General features: G+C 45.2%; 1 protein-coding gene across 6 annotated transcripts in view; it reads left to right on the top strand.

The window, feature by feature from the left end:
- MYOF (myoferlin) overlaps positions 1-19,807 on the top strand; it is a 155,567-nt gene that overhangs the window by 42,580 nt on the left and 93,180 nt on the right. For 5 of the 6 annotated variants that reach the window (XM_004279410.3, XM_049696672.1, XM_004279409.4 and 2 more), the window contains exons 6-12: positions 11,717-11,883; positions 12,527-12,655; positions 15,655-15,717; positions 15,803-15,853; positions 17,336-17,366; positions 18,064-18,179; positions 18,830-18,956. In XM_004279410.3, coding sequence (XP_004279458.2) covers positions 11,717-11,883; positions 12,527-12,655; positions 15,655-15,717; positions 15,803-15,853; positions 17,336-17,366; positions 18,064-18,179; positions 18,830-18,956 — 684 coding nt within the window. The remainder of the gene's footprint in view (positions 1-11,716; positions 11,884-12,526; positions 12,656-15,654; positions 15,718-15,802; positions 15,854-17,335; positions 17,367-18,063; positions 18,180-18,829; positions 18,957-19,807) is intronic. The other variant, XM_049696671.1, reaches the window with a different exon arrangement.

Genomic DNA, 19,807 nt, shown 5'->3' with positions numbered 1-19,807 from the left:
GGCAGCACCTCCCTTTCTGCCCTGTGATGTCTCTGCCCCCTTCCAGTGTGACGTCTTGTCTGCCTCAGTCCCATCCCAGCCATTGCCCCTGCTCGCCCAGCCCACAGATGGCCCGATATTAAGGTTTGGGCCCATTAATTGACCACGTAGTTGTGTGTCCAGCATGGGTCACCTGGCCCCTTCTTCCCTGGGGACATTTGGGCCTGACATAGCCCCTTACCTCTTATAAGGATACCAGCACATCAGCAATGCGCTCTGCCTCCACCCTCTGCCCACCGGCGCCACGGGCACGCTGCTCTGTCCTTGGACACTCTCGGCCCCGCAAGGGCCCTGTGGTGGCTTGAGAACATCTGTGGCTCCCTTTGCTGCCAGAGCAATGATGACAGATACACCACAGAGGAAACAGCGCAGTCCTGAGCAGCACGCCAGCAGGGGCTAAACCAGGTGGTCCGACCAATTTCTTTCTCCTCCGCCGATGCCCGCCGTCACCAGCGTTTGCTTCGGCCTCGGAAGGGCAGTAGGAACTTACGGGCCCAAAGAGGCAGCCCCAACTGGTGGGCTCTCTGGCGTAGCCTCTGAATTGGGAGGACCGGGGTGCCTCTTCTCACACTGATATTTTTCCTAAGCCAGATCCTATTTATTAGTTTCCTAAGGCTGCTGTAATAAAGGACCACAAACTGGGTGGCTCAAACTATAGAAATGTATCTCTCGCAGTTCTGGGTTCTAGAGGTCTGACATCGAGGACTCTAAGGGAAGTTCTGTTCCATGCCTGTGTCCTAGCTTCTGGTTGTTGCTGCCGATCCTTGGTGTCCCTCGGCTTGTAGACCCATCACTCCAGTCCCTGCCTCTGTCATCACACAGTGTTCTCCCTGTGTGTCTCTGTCTTCACATGGTGCTCTGTGTGTCCATGTCCAAATTTCTCACGTCTTATAGGGATACCAGTCATTGGATTCGGCCCACCCTAATCCAGTGTCCTCTCAGGTTAACTTGATTACATCTACAAAGACCCTATTTCCAAATAAGATCACATTCTGAGGTTACAGACGGGCAAGACTTTTGGGAGGACACTATTCAGCCCTGTATACTGGTAGATAAAAGACAGTTTCATTATGTTTATTCCATTTCAAGAGCCAAAATGTTAAATGGGCCCTTCTGAGGTACCCCTTGAGCCGGGCCTTTAGGAAAAAAATAACACTGAGGTTCATTCAAGTAGAAAGAGTAAACTTATAGTTTACAGTGAACTGGCATCACACAACTTCTTAGTATTTATGGGGTACAGAAATTGGTTGCTGGGTTTCCTTACTCATTGCTCAGTGCTGCAGTGAGGGTGGTAATTCTTTAAAATACAGCTCCTCCCCTCCAGGAACTTGCAGTCCAGGTTTGGAGACAAGACTTTTTTTTTTCCGAAGGTGTAACGTTATGGATAAGAGCAAGGGCTTTGGGGTCACACTAGCCTAGGTTAGATGCTATGTCTATTGTTAATTAGCTGTGTGACCTTGGGTAAGTCACTAAACTTGTCTGAATCTCAGTTACTCTACTGTAAGGTGTGGGGGAGAACAGTAGCACATCATGAAGTGGTTGCAAGGATTAAATGAGATAATGCATAGAAAGCACAGCCCAGTGCCTGGCATAGAGTAAGTTCTACCTTAATGTGGTCTTTATTATTATTATTATCACAAAAACAATTCTGGGTAGCTGTAGTTATGAGCTCAGTTGAGTGCCACAGTCTGTATGAACATTCAGATTGTTTCCTCTAAAAAGCAGAGTTATTAGAAAAGAATGATCTGCTTTGGCTCAGAGTCATGTTGAGATGACTAAATGCTTTTTTGTTAAATATCTTAAAAAAGGAGGGTGGGTTGTGTCCTAATGGACCAGGAAGACTTTGAGAATAAGCAGTTTATCAAGCTGTTGGGAGTATAGGGGGAGGTCCCATCTCCTGAGAAGGACCCTTGTAAGCCCAAGCTCAGAAAACACGCCATTTCCCCAGAGCAACGACTGCTTCCTTAGAAATGAGAAAAGCACTAACTCTTGAAATTTTAAACCCACTGGGGAGAAAACCCTTGCCATCCAGGCTCCCTTTGCCCAAGGCTCCTCTCCTCACCTCTTGGGTTGTCTTGGCAGCACAAGTCAAGCTCCAGCAGTGCTTGTGGACTGAGTCCCCCATCCTCTTAGGAAGCTAGCTGGTTTCCAGCGGGTTCCAATGGCAGGTGGCCAAGGTCTGCCTCAGAAGTTCTTTTTAATACCTGATACTGCTGGACGGAGATAGGAAATGAGCCAGAACTTGGGTTCCTTTTATTTGGATTTCAAAGAACATTAGCAGGTGCTGGCCTGCAAATGAGCTGTGTCCGCAGGGCAATTTTATGTTTAAGTGTGAAATGTCAGAGTGAAATTTATTTATTTGAAAAAGGAACAGGTTTCTTTGATCTGGAGGTGCCATCTTTGTTCTATGAGATTAACATTCACCACAGCTGGTGGTGAATAATTTCATAATCTGGCTAAAAGAAACTTAAAAAAATCTTTTAATGTCCTAGATTATCTGGATTTTTTTTAAACTTTTTTTTATTTGGCTGCATAGGGTCTTAGTTACAGCACGTGAGATCTTTCGTTGCAGTGCGTGGGCTCCAGAGCTCACGGGCTGAGTAGTTGTGGCATGCGGGCTCTCTAGTTGTCCCGCAGCAAGTGGGATCTTAGTTCCCCGACCAGGGATCTAACCTGCGTCCCCTGCATTGGAAGGCGGATTCTTAACCACTGGACCACCAGGGAAGTCCCTATCTGGATGTTTTAAGATAAAACTTTTTTTGTCTTAATGTGAAATTCAACTAAGCAAAGATATCTTTGAGTACTTAGTACAACTTCATGTTAGGGAAGACACTAAGGAAAACAACCCAACACCTTACAGTCCTGGGGGAAATAAGAGCAATAAACATGAGACAGAAATAACAGCAAGGCAGCCATACCTCCTGCTATCACAGACCTTAACATGAACGGAACATCTGGCCAAGAAACTGGTTTTTTTCACTTTCCTTAAATTGACTCTTTAAAAATCTTTACCATTTTGTATAAAAGTAACGAGTCCACTCCCTCTAATTTAAATATCAATAGATCTTTTCAAATTTTAAAACATGAACTCATTGGGGGTGTTTTTTGAGTTCAAAAGCATATCTGCTTATAAAAATATAAATATCACAGGGAATATAAGACACAGGAACATACAAATCTCTCGTAGTCCCAACCTACGATAACCGCTATTCACCACGACTGATATTGATTTTAAAGGTTACCATCCACATAGTGGGATCTGCAAAGAAGAAATTTGAAATGTTAATGATAGAACACAGAAGTGAAGATTTTCAGGAAAATTCACCTCTGCAAGTTGAAGAAACTAATTATGACCATAGACCACGGGAACTGAATACTTCAGAGGTTCGTGGGTTTTTGCTTTTTGGTTTTTTAAGACTCTTTTTTAAGAGAAGTTTTAGGTTTACCACAGAATTGAGAAGAATATACAGAGATTTCCCGAATGCCCTCTGCCCCCACGTATGCATAGCCTTCCCCATTATCAATGTCTCTCACCAGAATGGTGCATTTTTTTTTTTTTAACAAAGGATGAGCCTGCATGGACGCATCGTAATCACCCAAAGTCCATCGTTTACCTTAGAGTTCACGTTTGGTGTTTTACGTTCTACAGGTGTGGACAAATGTATAATGGTCTATATCTATCATCATAATATCATACAGAATATTTTAACTGCCCTAAAAATCATCTGTGCTCTGCATATTCGTCGTCTTCCTGCACACACCCCCAACCTTTGGTAACCACTGATCTTTTTATTGTCTCCATAGTTTTGCCTTTTCCAGAGTATCACAGAGTTGGAATTATACAGTATGCAGTCTTTTCAGATGGGCTTCTTTCACTTAGTAATGTGCATTTAAGGTTCCTCCATGTCTTTTCATGACTTGATAGCTCTTTTTCAGTGCTGTATAATACTCCATTGTCTGGATGTACCGCAGTTTAGTTATCCATTCACCTACTGAAGGATATCTTGGTTGCTTCCAAGTTTGGCAATTATGAGTAAAGCTGCTATAAGTTTCCGTGTGCAGGTTATCCATGTGCAGGTTTTTGTATGGACCTAAGTTTTCAACTCCTTTGGATAAATGCTAAGGAGCATGATTGCTGGGTGATAGGGTAAGAGTATGTGTAGTTTGTAAGAAACCACCAAACTGCCTTCTGAAGTGGCTGTACCAGTTTACGTTCCCACCAGCCATGGATGAGAGTTCCTGTTGCACCAACATTTGGTGTTGACCGTTCTAATAGCTGTGTAGTGGTATCTCATTGTTTTCATTTGCATTTTCATGATGACATATGATGTGGAACATCTTTTCCTATGCTTATTTGCTAACTGCATATCTTTGGTGAGGTTTCTGTTAAGGTCTTTGGCCCATTTTTTACAGGTTGTTTGTTTTCTTATTGTTGATTTTTTTTTAATTAACTTATTTTTTGGCTGCGTTGGGTCTTTGATGCTGCGTGCGGGCTTTATCTAGTTGTGGCAAGCGGGGGCTACTCTTCATTGCGGTGCGCAGGCTTCTCATTTGCGGTGGCTTCTCTTGTTGCGGAGCACGGGCTCTAGGCGCATGGGCTTCAGTAGTTGTGGTACGCAGGCTCAGTAGTTGTGGCTCATGGGCTCTAGAGTGCAGGCTCGGTAGTTGTGGCACATGGGCTTAGTTGCTCTGCGGCATGTGGGATCTTCCCAGACCAGGGCTCGAACCTGTATCCCCTGCATTGGAAGGTGGATTCTTAACCACTGCACCACCAGGGAAGTCCCTATTGTAGAGTTTTAAGATTAAGAGTTGTTTGTATATTTTGGATAACAGTCCTTTATCACATGTGTCTTTTGCAAATGTTTCCTCCACTTCTTGGCTCGTTTTCTAATTCTCTTGATATTGTTTTTCACAGAGCAGAAGTTTTTAATTTTAATGAAGGCCAGCTTATCAATGATTGCTTTCATGGATCAGGTCTTTGGTTTGTATTTAAGGGGTTCCCCTTTAAGGAATGCTTTCCTGAAGCTCTTATTTTGAAATGACAAAGGTTGAAGAGCCTGGGGCATAGGTGGCTTAACTGAAAGTGTGTGGTGTCAGAAGGTCTGCTTTTCATTGCCTGCCTCTGAGACTTTCCCCATGACAGAGGGGTGGGCTGACTCAGGCCACTGGCTTGACCTTCTGAAAACCTGTTACTTTGCCAACTTGATTTGCCAGATGTCATTTAACTTGACTGGAGCCTACATCCCCATGACCAGAATAAACTACTTTTAAAATCTCACATCTATTTTTGAAGAACAATCTGTTAAAAGTATGCATTGTTCAATGCTAGAAGTGCAAAAAAAAAAGAAAGAAAAAAAACGAAAAACATTCATAGCCAGAGTTGGCCACTTCAAATTCATTTCATTCCATGAACACCAGAGTCACTTTGCTTGAAGTTAAATTCAATCTAGTTCAGAAAACATTTACTGATACCTGTCTGTAGAGCATACAGGGGTGAGAAAGGTATTGTTTGCCACCAGGAGCTTGTGTTTCAGTAGAAAGGTGAGATATAAACATGAATAACTATAGGTCAGAGCTGAATCTAATAAATTCCTCAAGGGAAGACTAAGCTAATTTATTATGTGGGAAACAATTTCTTAGAGAAAGTGCTTTTTCAGCTGTGTATTTCAGCTGTGTATCCTTACCGCCTAGTACGGCACTTGGAAAACCACAATGTCCAATAAATGCATGGTTGATTGAGTGAATGATGGATGAGCAATAGATACGGTTTAAATTTTTGTTCAAGAGGCGCATTTTGGTGAACACTAGTGTATAGGCCAAAGTGACTGATTCATTCAGAGGAGTAATAAAAGGGAAGCATGTTCCTGAGGGCCGGGAGTGCCAGACTGAGACATTTGTCCTTGATGAACAGACCTTGAGGATCCATGGGAAGTTTTCTGAACAAGGCACGGTCTTGTTCAGAGCTGCCCTGGGACGTGATCAGTGTGTTAGAACATCATTGCAGGCACTGTTTCCACGATTAGGTCTCTAATTGGCTTTGTCCAGCAAACTGATTGTATTAGGCCATTTTTTCCCCCCTGCAGGATATTTAGGAAAGTCGAAGTGATGATAATAAACAAATGGTTCTTAAATTTTAGAAACATAGTAAAATCATCAGGGGAAATCTTTAAATGTGCAGATTTCCAGCACCTATCTCCAGAGGGTCTAATTTAGCTGATCTGAAGGGGAACCCCCCAATCTGTATGGTTAACAGGAGCTTCCAGGAGAGTCTGATGAAGGCTGATTATGGAGCTCACTTTGAGAAGCCATGGAGTTGAGCATTTTACCTGGTTAACATTATCTCGTCCTGATCCAGGCAGAGCTCTTTGGGCAGCATTTCCTAGCTTGGCTCACAGCCTCCATCAGTCAAAGGTAGATGCTGCCAGAATTTCCCTGCCAGCCTGTGTTTGCATCACTGTTCGGTTACAGGCACTTTTACGGTACCTTTGCTTTGGTCATTGTATTGGAACTGTTCCAGAAGATTCTCAGGGCCCATATAGTGCCATTTACCCAAAAATCAGAGTGAAAGGTCATGAATTGCTTATGGTTGAATGCAGATACTTATTTATATAACTTTTAGCATGTTAGAAACCCAGCAAAGTTATTATTCAACATTCCAGCTAAATCAGCATATTATCTCCAAAATGTCTTCATGCTTAGAAACTTACTCTCTCGTGTTCTGCTTTGTACTTTTTAACTTCCACTGATGATACCATACCAGCCTTCTCCTGACTTTGCAATGACCTTTGGCCCAAGGTAATTAAATTCTGCCTTAACCAGTACGACCATTTAACAAGACCTCGTCATGAGAAGCAAAATTAATATCACAGGCAGAGACTGGCATTCTAGGACTCTGGAAAAACAGGGTTGCTGTGGGGAAATAGTAAATATTGACCAAAAAAAAGCAAAAATATTCATAAAGAAAGGGGTCTCCATGGAAGAGGATTAGGTGGGATCGTGGCCCAGTTAGTGCTTAGGTGGAAAAGATGAGAGACTTGGGAAGTGTTTGGATAGAGAAGCCTGCTGGCTAGGGTAGTCCTGGCCACCCTGATTGCCTATTTTCTCTGTGAAATAAGAAGGAAGGTCGTTAGCTGATGGTGAGAAGGATAGAGAGAATGTTGGAAGCTTTCAAGGTGCAAAACAGGTGGGAGTTCAGAAAGGTGAAGGGATTTGACCTTGTTGGCTAATCAATGGCCATTTCAAACCAGGATTTAGGAGAACTTGGACATAGGTACTTTGGAAACATGGTAGGATAGCTGGGCAATCCTGTGGGTCCACTGAAGGTTTGAGATCATGAAATTAAAGTGACACTAGTCAGTAAGGTGTGTGTTCAAGGTGTTACCTTTGCGAATGAGTGTAGTAAGTGGAGAGTCAAATGAACCAGGTGAGTACGATGAAGTGAGGGGAAGGGAGGGATTGAGGGGCACTTAGAGGAGCGATTGCAGTGTTAGATCCCAGAATCTAACAGGTTAGGAGAAAAGGACATGAAGTGGGGGGCAGGGGATGTGATGTGGTCCATAGATTGGGGCAGCCTGTGTGACTGCACACTGTGGACTGGAGTCATAGAAAGAACAAACTGGAAAGATACAAAAGATGGCCACTGGAGTCCTGTCTACACAGAAACTCGGAATGTGAACTTTTTTGAGAATAGGGTCTTTGCAGATGTAATCTGTTAAATGAGGTCATACTGGATTAGGGCAGGCCCTAAACCCAATGACCGGTGTCCTTATGAGAATAGGTGAGAACCCACAGACACACAGGGGAGAAGGCCATGTGACAACAGAGACAGAGGTTAGAGTGATGCAGCCATGAGCCAAGGCACACCGAGGATTGCCAGGAGCCACCAGCTACTAAGAGGCAAGGGAGTCTTTTTCTCTAGAGTCTTCTAAGGGAGCATGGCCCTGCCAACATCTTGATTTTGGAATTCTGGGTTTTGGAAATGTCAGAGAAGAAATTTTTTTTTTTTTTTTTTTTTTTTTTTGGTGGTACACGGGCCTCTCACTGCTGTGGCCTCTCCTGTTGCGGAGCACAGGCTCCGGACGCGCAGGCTCAGCGGCCACGGCTCACGGGCCCAGCCGCTCCGAGGCATGTGGGATCCTCCCGGACTGGAGTTCGAACCTGCGTCCCCTGCATCGGCAGGCAGACTCTCAACCACTGCACCACCAGGGAAGCCCAAATTTTGGTTGTTTTAAGTCACCCAGTTTGTGCTACTTTGTTACAACAGCCCTAGGAAGCAAATACAACCAGCAACTTCCTATTCAGTCAGCAGTTCCTAACTTACTGTTGCCTTTTGTGGTCATGAAACACTCATACTTTGTAGATCCTCTTGGCTGTGTTCCAGGGCATGCCTGGGTCTCAATATGGGGCGGGGCACGCCAGTTCAGTGGCTAATGCTGGGTAATTTCACAACTTGTGCAGAAGGGTGTGTTCGGCAGTGCCCTAAGGGCCCTGGTCATTCTTTGTGGAACACTTAGGGTGTTAGCATTGTTTAATTCTGTGCGGCTTCCTGCCACATAAAGGGGCGATTTCCTGCTCAGACAGCCTTTTGCTGCTACGTAGAGATGCAGGTGGTAGACAGGACTTGGTGTGGTTTCCCTCTGATCCATCCCGTCAGCCTAAAGTCTGACAGTAGAAGGTTTCCAGAAGAAATTGGCTCTTTGTTACCTGCAGTCTGTTTCTGGAACATCCATCAAGAGCTTAAAGAGGATTTGTTCAGAGTCCAGCACCACAAAGGGCTACGATTTACCCCTTCTTTTGCCATAAACAACCACCAACCCCACGTGGAACAGTCCACAGCAGGGAGGAAATCTCACTTGGGCCCAAGGTGGTCCAAGAAAGTTCATGTTAGTTGTTGGAGGAGCCTTAAAGTCATGTGGCCCAGCCATTGCCCAGTCTGGAACAGGTTTTCACAGGGGAACCTGACTGTCCGTGCTTCCCTGAGGCTGGTGCCAGGGTTGGGAAGAGTGCCCCCACCCCCCCCCCCGGCATCTGGGCGCCCTCTCCCGCGAGCCTTGCGGGAGCTTTGCCAAACTGCTGGAGAACTCTAGAAGGCTCAGGCAGGGGTCAGGATGTCCTCGTTCGTCTGTTTCCTCAATCCACATTCATCAAGCCCCTGCTATGTACTAGAAGGGTGCGTGTCAGGCACAGGGCAGGTACAAAGAAGAAAAGGGCAAGCCCCCAGCTTCTGAAGAGTGGATGGTAGTGGGGAGGCGCACAGGTTAATAACAGGTACAAGACTGGTGAGGACTGGACAGAACAATGTGTGGTAGACACGAGAGGCGGGACTCACTCTATCCGGTGGGGGTGGTGGGGACAGACCAAGACAGTATTTCATCTGGAACTTGAGGGAGGTGAGGAAGCTGCCTGGTAGAGAAGAGGAAGGACATTCTGAGAGCTTGGATCCGGGCCCCAGGCAAACCCTTCTTTTGAAGCCTCTTAAAGAATAGGAAAGAGGAGGCCCAGGTTATCACACAGAGGTAGCTATTCTCCGCTTGTGGCTTCTGTGGGGTTTCCTGGTGTCGTGACAAAGATGTTGAGGAACTAGGAGCACAGCATCACCTTCACCTGCAGCCTGGTTCTAGATCCAGTCTTAAACCAGTGAGGGAGGGCAAGGATGTGGTCTTGGTTTTAGCTCAGCTCCTAATAACCTAACAAGTTGCTTCAGCTTTCTGGACCTCAGTTTTTCTACCTATAAAATGGGGTGAGGGGCAGGTTAGATGAGGATCTTTAAGGTCCCTTCTAGTCTAAATTCTGCGGGTCTGTGACTCCTTGAAAGACTGAAGTGTGGCTCCAGAGAATGTTGGGTCAAAAGAACCAGAGGGCTGAGGAACAGAGCGGGACGCACACTTGATGAATTGGAGACAAAGAGGGGGGCCTCGAAACACCCTGAAAGTATTTAGTCAGAGCGCCAGCAGGAGAGCTGCACAGTTCAGAGAAGTATGCGTGGACCCTAGTGTCCAATGCCGTGGAAGGTGAAGCATGAGGATTCAGAAAAGGGCCCTGAGCTTGGCAAGAAGAGGTTCACGGTTGCCTTTTGCAGAACAAGTGCCGGGCTTAGATGGGACGAGAATGAATGGAGGGGTGGTGAGGGGGAAGTTTCCTCCTGGACTAAACTCTGAGGCAGTACACTGGGGGGACCTTTTACTTCCTTGTGGTCGCCCTTTCTTACTCTAGGCCCTGTCCCCTGTGCTGCTCACTCGCTGCCCCCCACCCCCTCCCCTTAACTGCTCGCTAGGAAGTGAAACTTCCTGACTTCTCAACAAAACTAAAAAAAAAGAAAAAGGAAGAAAAGATTAATTTGCTGGGTTGTGCTTTGTGCCAGGCACGGTATTAAAGGCCTTGCATATAGATTAATTTTATTTTTACAATAATCTAGTGGTAAATACTATTATTTACCCCTTTTTACAAATGAGGAAACTGAAACAAATTAAGAGACTTACTCAGACTCACATAACTCAAAACTGGGATTCCAACCCCAACAGCATGACTCCAAAGCCCAAGCTTTAAGAGCCGTGCTACACGGCGATTTGATGGAACTAATTCATACTGTGATGTGAGTGACTGGCCGATGACTCCATATTGAAATTGTCTCCTACGTGATTTTGTGTTGTAAAGGAGGAGATTCAAGATCCAAAGGTAGGGAGTGCAAATGCTGGTATTTTTTAGACAAGGTAGTTGTTGGTCTTCTAGTCTCTCTTAAATTATATTGTACAGATTACCAGGAGTTCAAACTTTTTGTCTATTAAGAAAAAAACCCTGAAGTTTGTCATTGAGTTTTAAAGAGTTTGTGAATAATAAAAAGGGGAGATATAGAAGGTAGAGTTGATTTTTGTTATTTTAGGAGAGAAAGATCTGTGTATATCTGAAGGCAGAGGGGTGGTCCCTATGGGGAAGGAGCCACTGGAGGTACTTGAAAGGGGGGACATTTAAGGGGTCCCCAAAGAATCAGCAGGGAGTGGGATCTCAGGCATGGGGAGGGGGTTCACTTGAAACACATTTTCCCCCTGAGTGTGAAGAGAAGCTAGGGGACAGATGTGTATGGAAGTGACAGACCAGGATGGTGAAGGGAGTGCGTGATGACCAGCTTGGTCTCCATGGCAAGAACCTGGGGGTGAGTTTCTCATCTGCCATGAGGTTGGAGAGGGCATTTGCGAATCAGGAGGCTCAGGCAGAAAGGAGACCGTACAAAACCTCATGAGTAAAGATCTAGAGGAAAGATCTGTAGCGGGAAGGGTGGAGTTGAAGTATCCCCTGCAAGGCTTCAATGTTCCCCGGCATTTCCCCCACCTTGCCGTCCTACTGCAGGAAGGCCCCTGACCTCAGGCAGGGTTCCCAGGTTAGAACTGAGTGATTCCTGGCTGGGTCCATGCGCACCATCTCCTCGCTCTCCCCATGGCCTCTGACGTTCCCCCCGTCACCTTGAAGACAGCCTGAATGAGTGCTCTGATGCACGTGGACACATTTTCCTAAAGAAGCAGTATCTGAGTCACAACTCATCCCAAGTCAGCGTCACCAAGAGGCGTCTCCTTCACCTGCTGCCTCAGGAACACGGAAAACCCTCTTGGATCCAGGAAACCAGAGTGTTCAGATGCATGCAGGGTGAGGGCCATCTCTGACTGATCCCTTTTTGGTGTTTTAGGAGAAGAAGAGGAGGGTGGCGGTGATGAGGACGGGTTGGACAGTACGGTCAGGGGCTCAGGGCCCAGGGGGCCGGGACGGATGGTGTCGGAAGCTCACCTTGCCCGGAGGCTCACGAAAGGGAAGAACAGCCGGTGGATGCTGTCCAACAAGCCACAAGACTTCCAGGTAGGAACAGCCCGAGGGGCCGTATTCCCGTTGTACCAACACTGTTGTCCAGCTTCTGGCAATTGTGGTGTTGCCGGAAGAGCTTCTGCCTGTGGGCAGTGGCTCAACTAATACAAAGAGATGTCAGGGCACAAACCCAATAAGAAGAGCTCCCCATCTTTCTTCTGCAAGCAGCAGTAGATGTAGTCGATCCACATGAGGCTCTTCAGAGAAATAAACTCCCCTTCGGTGGTAGGAAAGAGCTAATCAAAGAATAGAGTCACAGGTACTGTGTTTTCACAGCTCTGGCGACTTCCTTGGGAGACAGCCATGGATTGAGTTGGTACCTCTCAGGGCTCAGGAAGACCAAGTAGGAGGCTGGGGTCTGAGCAGCAGCCTCCGTCGTGTCCTGTGCTTTCCTGGGCCAGCTCTGGACTATTGCAACCCCACTACTGATCTTGGTTTTTGCAACCCAAACCCCAGTTCCCATCATGAGAATGAGCGCAGGCGGCTGCCCCCAGTCTGCAAGCACAGGACATTGCAAGGCTGCGCCGGCCTGGTTTCAGCGGTCCTGACAGGTGAACGAGCTGAGGCCACACCTGAGGATTCTCTTACATGCCGTGCTGGGAAAGGCTCAGTGACGACTCCTCTCCTGTGCTTGTAGATCCGTGTCCGGGTGATCGAGGGCCGGCAGTTAAGTGGCAACAACATCAAGCCTGTGGTCAAAGTCCACATCTGTGGCCAGACCCACCGAACAAGAATCAAGAGAGGGAACAATCCGTTTTTTGATGAGGTAAACAGGTGAATGCATGTCCTGCTCTGTGAGTCTGTTTTATTTATATGCACCTTCCCGGCTTCCACCCACCTCCCCCCAGTTCCCTGTGGGAGGGGAACACCTGTGCACGCACAGTACAAAGTTCCGGTGTTAAACGTTCTGCTCTAAGAACCACTGGGTCTTGAAATCAAGTGGCCTGCTTTGTCGCTGGTTCTCAGAGCTGCCAGTGTCTTTCCGCTGGTTTTGCAACAACTTCTGGAGGGAGACCTTTCTAATGGGTCCTCGCAACCCTTACGATGGAGCACACAAAGCACTTACACCTGCCTTTGCTCTTTTTAATTAGCAGATGTCTCTGAGGGGTGACTCCATGTAACTAAGTAACCCGATTTTCAAAGGTGTCAAAACCTACTTGACTATAAAAATAATATAGGTTAAAAAAAGCAATTATGAGCAAAAAGGGTTTTTTCCTCCATACTGAGGTTGTAGCCTATTCTGTTGACCTCTTCTGCAACACTCCTCAAAAATACTGAATACCTTGACAGTTGTCTTCAATGCCACAAAACTCCACGTTTAGGACTCTGAAGAGAAATGATAAGTTTGGGGAATTTTTCGGAGTCCAGCCTTACTCTGCTGAGGAGATGCATTTCTGAGGTTCCTTGGGTCTCATGCTCTGGTCTCTGAGGCCAGGCCCTTGGTACCACAGGTCCTCTTAGTTCCCTACAGCTTGTAATCCCAGCCCTGGCTCTGGTGTTGGTTTTTTTCTGACCTCTATTCACAAAAGGAACCGGTTTCTTCCATGTGGTGCTCCTGTTTCTTTCTCTTTGTTCAACCTGGACCCCAGCTTTTCAAAGGCCCCGTCTTATTCTCACCTCTAACTTCTTAGATGAATTGCAGGCAACAGCAGGCAGCTGGTAGTGTCAAAGCTAACACAGAGGTGGGTGCATATGGAGATGGGGCACTGGAAGTGGACTTCGGGGAAGGCTGGGAGAGAGTCACGTTGGAGGACAAGACAAGATTGCAGGAAGGATGAGATATGGGACGACTTGATGCCTAGAGCGTAGGGCCCATCCAAGTGTTTATAATGCAGGACAAATATTTACTCAACCTCATTCTGCAGGAATCTCCAGCTCAGAATTTTCCATGTTAATGAATTCTTTTGAGAGTAGATCTCTTGGTAAAAGGGAAGAATCAAATAACTGATTCTCAGACCAATTCATAAATCAATGAAAGGATTTTACTAAAAAATCCCTAGTTTACACACATATTCTTTTTTTTTTATTCTTTTTTTAAATTTTTTTATTTTTTTACACACATATTCTTAACCAAGTGATTAAACTTGGTATCACCAATAATGGGACAAATGGACATGTGTGTCCTGATGTGATATAATGTAAGTAATCAGCGTCATCTGTGTCATTTCTTGTCCAATGGTCAACTTGAATCTAACAATGAGGAAAAATTGACAGAAATCCAGATTGTGAGATATTCTGCAAAGCAACTGGTCTTGATAGAAATAAACAACAAAAATAAGCCAGGAGTATTGTTCTAGATAAAAGGAAACTAAAAAGATACAACAACCACATACAATGTAAGACCCTTGAGTGTAATCCTAGATTTATTTATTTACTTATTTATTTTATTCTAGATTTTAAAAAAGCTAAAAAGAACTTTTTTCAGGAAAATTGTAGAAATTTGAAAATTGGCCATGTAACATGTTAAATTTCTTGGGTGTGATAATTATATTATGGTTTTATGAAAAGATATCCTTGCTCTTAGGAGATGCATGCAAATGTATTTTTAAGGAGTGAAGTGTTATGTTATCTAGAACCTCCTTCCAGATAGTTCAGTTAATAAAAAAAAAGTGACAAAGCCAAAAGCTAGTGTCCCAAAACGATGACAATTGGTGAACATAGGTGAAAGATGGTGTTTATTTACAATTTTCATTTTTTTCTGTGAATTTGAAATATTTCTGAGTAAAAAGTAGTAGAAACAAGTCTCAGTTTAAGTAAATGCTCAGTCTTTCTCTCTTAGGACGAAAGTTTATTGGCACATAAACTTTGGCTTTATGGTACAACTTTTTTATACCCAATTTTCATTTCCCAGGAATCAACCTTAAACTCAACTGTAACAATGAGTTAAAATGTGGTCTCTACCGACTCTACTGAGGCCCTAACATTATCTAATGGGCAGAGTTGGCTTTAAAGGTGTTTTGTTAGAAAGAACAAAATTAGAGTCACTGGATAGAAACAATAGCGCTAAAAATGGAAGAGAATTAACCTCAACTTTCCAGACATGCAAGCCTTAAGCACATGAAATAACCTTAGATCTTTTTTTTCCTTAATTAATTAATTAATTAATATTTTGGCTGCGTTGGGTCTTTGTTGCTGCTCAGCCTTTCTCTAGTTGCAGCGAGCGGGGGCTACTTTTCATTGCGGTGGCTTCTCTTGTTGTGGGGCATGGGCTTGCGGGACACGGACTCTAGGCACGTGGGCTTCAATAGTTGTGGCACGCAGGCTCAGTAGTTGTGGCTCGTGGGCTTAGCTACAGTAGTTGTGGCTCGTGGGCTGTGCTACAGCACAGGCTCAGTAGTTGTGGCCCTCGGGCTTAGCTGCTCCATGGCATGTGGGATCTTCCTGGACCAGGGCTCAAACCCGTGTCCCCTACATTGGCAGGCAGATTCTTAACCACTGCGCCACCAGGAAGTCCCTGCCTTAGATCTTTAGTTACCTAGTAGATATCTGGTCCCAAATGAACAATTTTATTTAGTTAAAAAAACACTACAGTTGTTACTTAACTTTTTTTCCTTTTTCTGACCTGCAGAGTTTAAGGTGAAGCTCATGACACTTAACCTGAGGGCCTTTTCCAAGGTCCTTCAGTGGGTTCACGTGGTCACACCTAATTTGGGGTTGTGTCTTGTAGTTTTTTAGGAAGGTCTCCCCCCAAATTGTAGCATCAGATCCCACTAAACCTTAGACTACCCCTGCTGACATTCAAACATTTTTCTCTCGTTTCGACAGTTATTTTTCTACAATGTCCACCTGACTCCTTCTGAATTGATGGATGAGGTCATCAGCATTCGGGTAAGGGGTCCACAGAGTAGGAGGGTAGCGCTCACTAACTGCCGGATGAAGCCGATAATCTTTCCACTGCTCTCCTTTCTTCCAGGTTTATAATTCCCATTCTCTGCGGGCAGATTGTCTGATGGGGGAATTTAAGGTGGGTGTCAACTGTCTGTTTCATTCAACTTACATCAAAGATGGGCACTTTCATAATGAGGAATCTGATTCCCGGCCAGGTCTCAGGATGCCCATCTTGGTGACATCTTAAGGTTTTGTGTAAGGCATTGATGCTATGATTGTTGTTGAAGGCTGGACATGAATGCCTTGGGCGCTAGAAGCTAGTTGAGTGTCCTCTGACCTGGGTCTAGTCAACTTCCAAAGTACAGCACTTACCAGTGTCCTAAAGCAAGATGCCCAGAAACTGGCACACCAGGACCCTTCACAGAGTTCCTGCTGTGGATGGAAGCCAGTGAACTGCTACAAAGGGAAGGGTGCTTGACTGTGGCAAGAAGCCCATTACCCAGCTCCAGTTGCCAGTGGCCCAGAGCTCTATCTACAAAGCCAGTTACTGTAAACCTGGAGTATGAAAGGCAAGCCAAACCAGGGAGGAGAATCAAGATGCTTTTCCAAGTAACTCACATTGCAGTTAATGACAAAGACTTGGTTGGTGCCTTCTCAGCAATTCTACGTGGAATGGGCTGCTTCTTTTTTTTTTTAATTTATTTTAATTTATTTTATTTATTTATTTTTGGCTGCATTGGGTCTTCGTTGCTGTGTGCAGCCTTCCTCTAGTTGTGGCAAGCAGGGGCTACTCTTCATTGCGGTACACGGTCTTATTGCGGTGGCTTCTCTTGTTGCAGAGGACAGGCTCTAAGTGCATGGGCTCAGTAGTTGTGGCGCACAAGCTTAGTTGCTCCGCAGCATGTAGGATCTTCCTGGCCCAGGGCTTGAACCTGTGTCCTCTGCACTGGCAGGCGGATTCTTAACCACTGCGCCACCAGGGGAGCCCTGGGCTGCTTCTTGAAGGAAGGAGCTCCCAGTCATTAGAAGTCCTAGAAGATGATCTGGGTCTGGCAGACTGTGTTCATACACTGTCTGCCACCAACTAGCCACATGTCAACCTCTGTGATCCTTAGTTTCTTCATCTGTAAAATGGGATCATTGTGAAGACTATGAGAGATAGGATATATAAAGCACCTAGCACAGCACTTGGCATACTGAAGTGCCCAATCAGTGGGTATATTAGTATTAGCATTAATCAGTTGGAGAAAAAGGAGGAGGAATACTGGATAGGTGACTTCCCATAGGGTGACCAAAGTCCAGGTTTGCCTGAGACTGAGAGGTTCCGCAGAATGTGAGACTTTCTGTGCTACTGGAAGAGTCTCAAGCAAACCAGGACACATTGGCCACCATGTCTCTTCCAGCTGTAAGACTAGCTCATTCATTCAAAATGATGGATTGAGAGCCTTCTGTGTGTCACACATCAGGCCAGGCATTGGGTATACAGAGAGGGTAAGATGGAAATGTTGGATCTCAGAGAAGTTTGTCTAGTCAAAAGCCTTATTTTTAAGTGGTTTCTAGAAGTGACAAAACTGATTTTACAATCTGTTTGAACTGCTTTAAATTATTTTTTCCCCAGATTGATGTCGGATTCATTTATGATGAACCTGGTAAGTAATGTTCTCCCATGAACTTGAAGACTCTGAGAATCTAGAAAATTTGAGGGATCAAGGAGAATCAAAAAAATGTTTTTCTGGGCTTCCCTGGTGGCGCAGTGGTTGAGAGTCCGCCTGCCGATGCAGGGGACACGGGTTCGTGCCCCGGTCCGGGAAGATCCCACATGTCCGCGGAGCGGCTGGGCCCGTGAGCCATGGCCGCTGAGCCTGCGCATCCGGAGCCTGTGCTCCGCAACGGGAGAGGCCACAGCAGTGAGAGGCCCGCATACCGCAAAAAAAAAAAAAAAAAAAAAATGTTTTTCTTGATTGAGAAGAGGAAAGGATACTTAGTGGGAATTATGGTAGTAGCAGTTTAGCACGGATGGCTTTTGTTTTTTTTTAGTGGTAATCATCCAAATAGTAACGAATAGATAATTTATCTCTTTTGTTGAGGGTATTTTAACCTTTTCAAAATCAACTTATAAAACCAGTGAATAGAGCTTAGAGTCTTGTTTAAGTCACACCAGGGCAGGACATGGGTGGGGAGTTAGGGCAAAGCAGAGGACATTAATACAGAGTCTCAGCTGGGGTATTTGGCATATAATGAAGACACATTGGAGGACATGCTTGTTTATCTTACCACAGATGAAATCACAGACCTGTCAGCTTCTCTTTAGAGTATCCCTGTCCTTTTACGCCTTCTTTATTTTAGGTCATGCTGTCATGAGAAAATGGCTTCTCCTCAATGACCCTGAAGATACCAGCTCGGGTGCTAAAGGCTACATGAAAGTCAGCATGTTGGTCCTGGGAACCGGAGATGAGCCTCCCGTGAGCCCCAAATTCTCTACCCTCTACATTTTTTTCACTAAAAAAGAGGGCTAGGAGTTAAGCCAGTGGGCACCAGTAGTTGTGAAATGGAGCCCAGCTTTCAATCAGTAACTCCAACCCTCCAGTTCCTACAATTTTCCAGTAGTTGTTCTTTTCTTCATGACAGAATTATTATTCCAGCTCACTTAGGCTCCTTCCTGGTGTCTGAGTGGGTTTTTCATTCAGTAAAGATACGTGTGTTTTTAAGACTTCCCCGAAGCACTGCATCTACAGAGCATGGCTCCCTTGCACAATCAGGCATCGCTACCTAAGGGGACAGTTGTTATTCTAGAAAATTGGGCAGCAAGCCAGTGGCCAGAAAGAAATGAGAAGAACTTCAGGAGCTATATCTCTTTCTGTCTTTCTCTACTATTTAGTGCTCAGAAGATTACAAAAGGACATTATTTTCTTGTGGTGTATTGATCAAAGAAACATGAGCATTGATTTTGTAGAGCAGTTTTGAGGTTGAATTGGTGCTGAACTCTTAAGCCCAAAACACAGGAAATCCTAACGAAAACAGTTCTGATTGGTTTTATTTTATAAGCACCAATTTGGCTTCTTCAAGTTCTGCTTTCCTCTGTCTATAATTTGTCATCTTGTGTCCCCAATAGCCTGAGATACAAGATCGTGGTAATGACAGTGATGACATGGAGAGTAACTTGTTACTCCCTGCTGGCATCGCCCTCCGATGGGTGACCTTCCTGCTGAAGATCTACAGAGCAGAGGACATCCCCCAGAGTACGTATCGATTTAATCCTGCCCCAGGTTTGTCAGTTATCTGCGTGATTAGATGTGTTAAAATCATACTTTGAATAGTGATCGGTGCTCCCGCTGTATGGCTTTCTTCTTCTTCTTATATTTTTAAAGATTTTTTTGAAGGAGACATTAACTGAAGCATATGCTAATTGCCTTTCTTAGCGGTAGTTTAGGGTAATAACTTCCTGACTACAGTAGGCCTCCGTTCTTTTTTTTTTTTTAATTTTATATATTTTTGGCTGTGTTGTGTCTTCGTTGCTGCATGTGGGCTTTCTCCAGTTGTGGCGAGCGGGGGCTACTCTTCGTTGTGGTGCGCAGGCTTCTCATTGTGGTGGCTTCTCTTGTCGCGGAGCACGGGCTCTAGGTGCGTGGGCTCCGTAGTTGCAGTGCGTGGGCTCAGTAGTTGTGGCTCACGGGCTCTAGAGCGCAGGCTCAGTAGTTGTGGTGCACAGGCTTAGTTGCTCCGCAGCATGTGGGATCTTCCTGGACCAGGGCTCGAACCTGTGTCTCCTGCATTAGCAGGTGGATTCTTTTTTTTTTTTTTTAACATCTTTATTGGAGTATAATTGCTTTACAATGGTGTGTTAGTTTCTGCTTTATAACAAAGTGAATCAGCTATACATATACGTATATCCCCATATCTCCTCCCTCTTGCGTCTCCCTCCCTATCCCACCCCTCTAAGTGGTCACAAGGCACCTGAGCAGGCGGATTCTTAACCACTGTGCCACCAGGGAAGTCCCTGTCTTTCTTTTAAAAGGCCGTCATGGAGTTGTTTTCGTTCATTTTGGTCCCACTGAAAGCTACCCAAACAGGTTCATGGGGCAGCCTGTTG

The sequence above is a fragment of the Orcinus orca genome, chromosome 14 (genome assembly GCF_937001465.1).
Source record: "Orcinus orca chromosome 14, mOrcOrc1.1, whole genome shotgun sequence".
Lineage (NCBI taxonomy): Eukaryota > Metazoa > Chordata > Mammalia > Artiodactyla > Delphinidae > Orcinus > Orcinus orca.
This window is presented reverse-complemented; position numbering and strand designations above follow the sequence as displayed.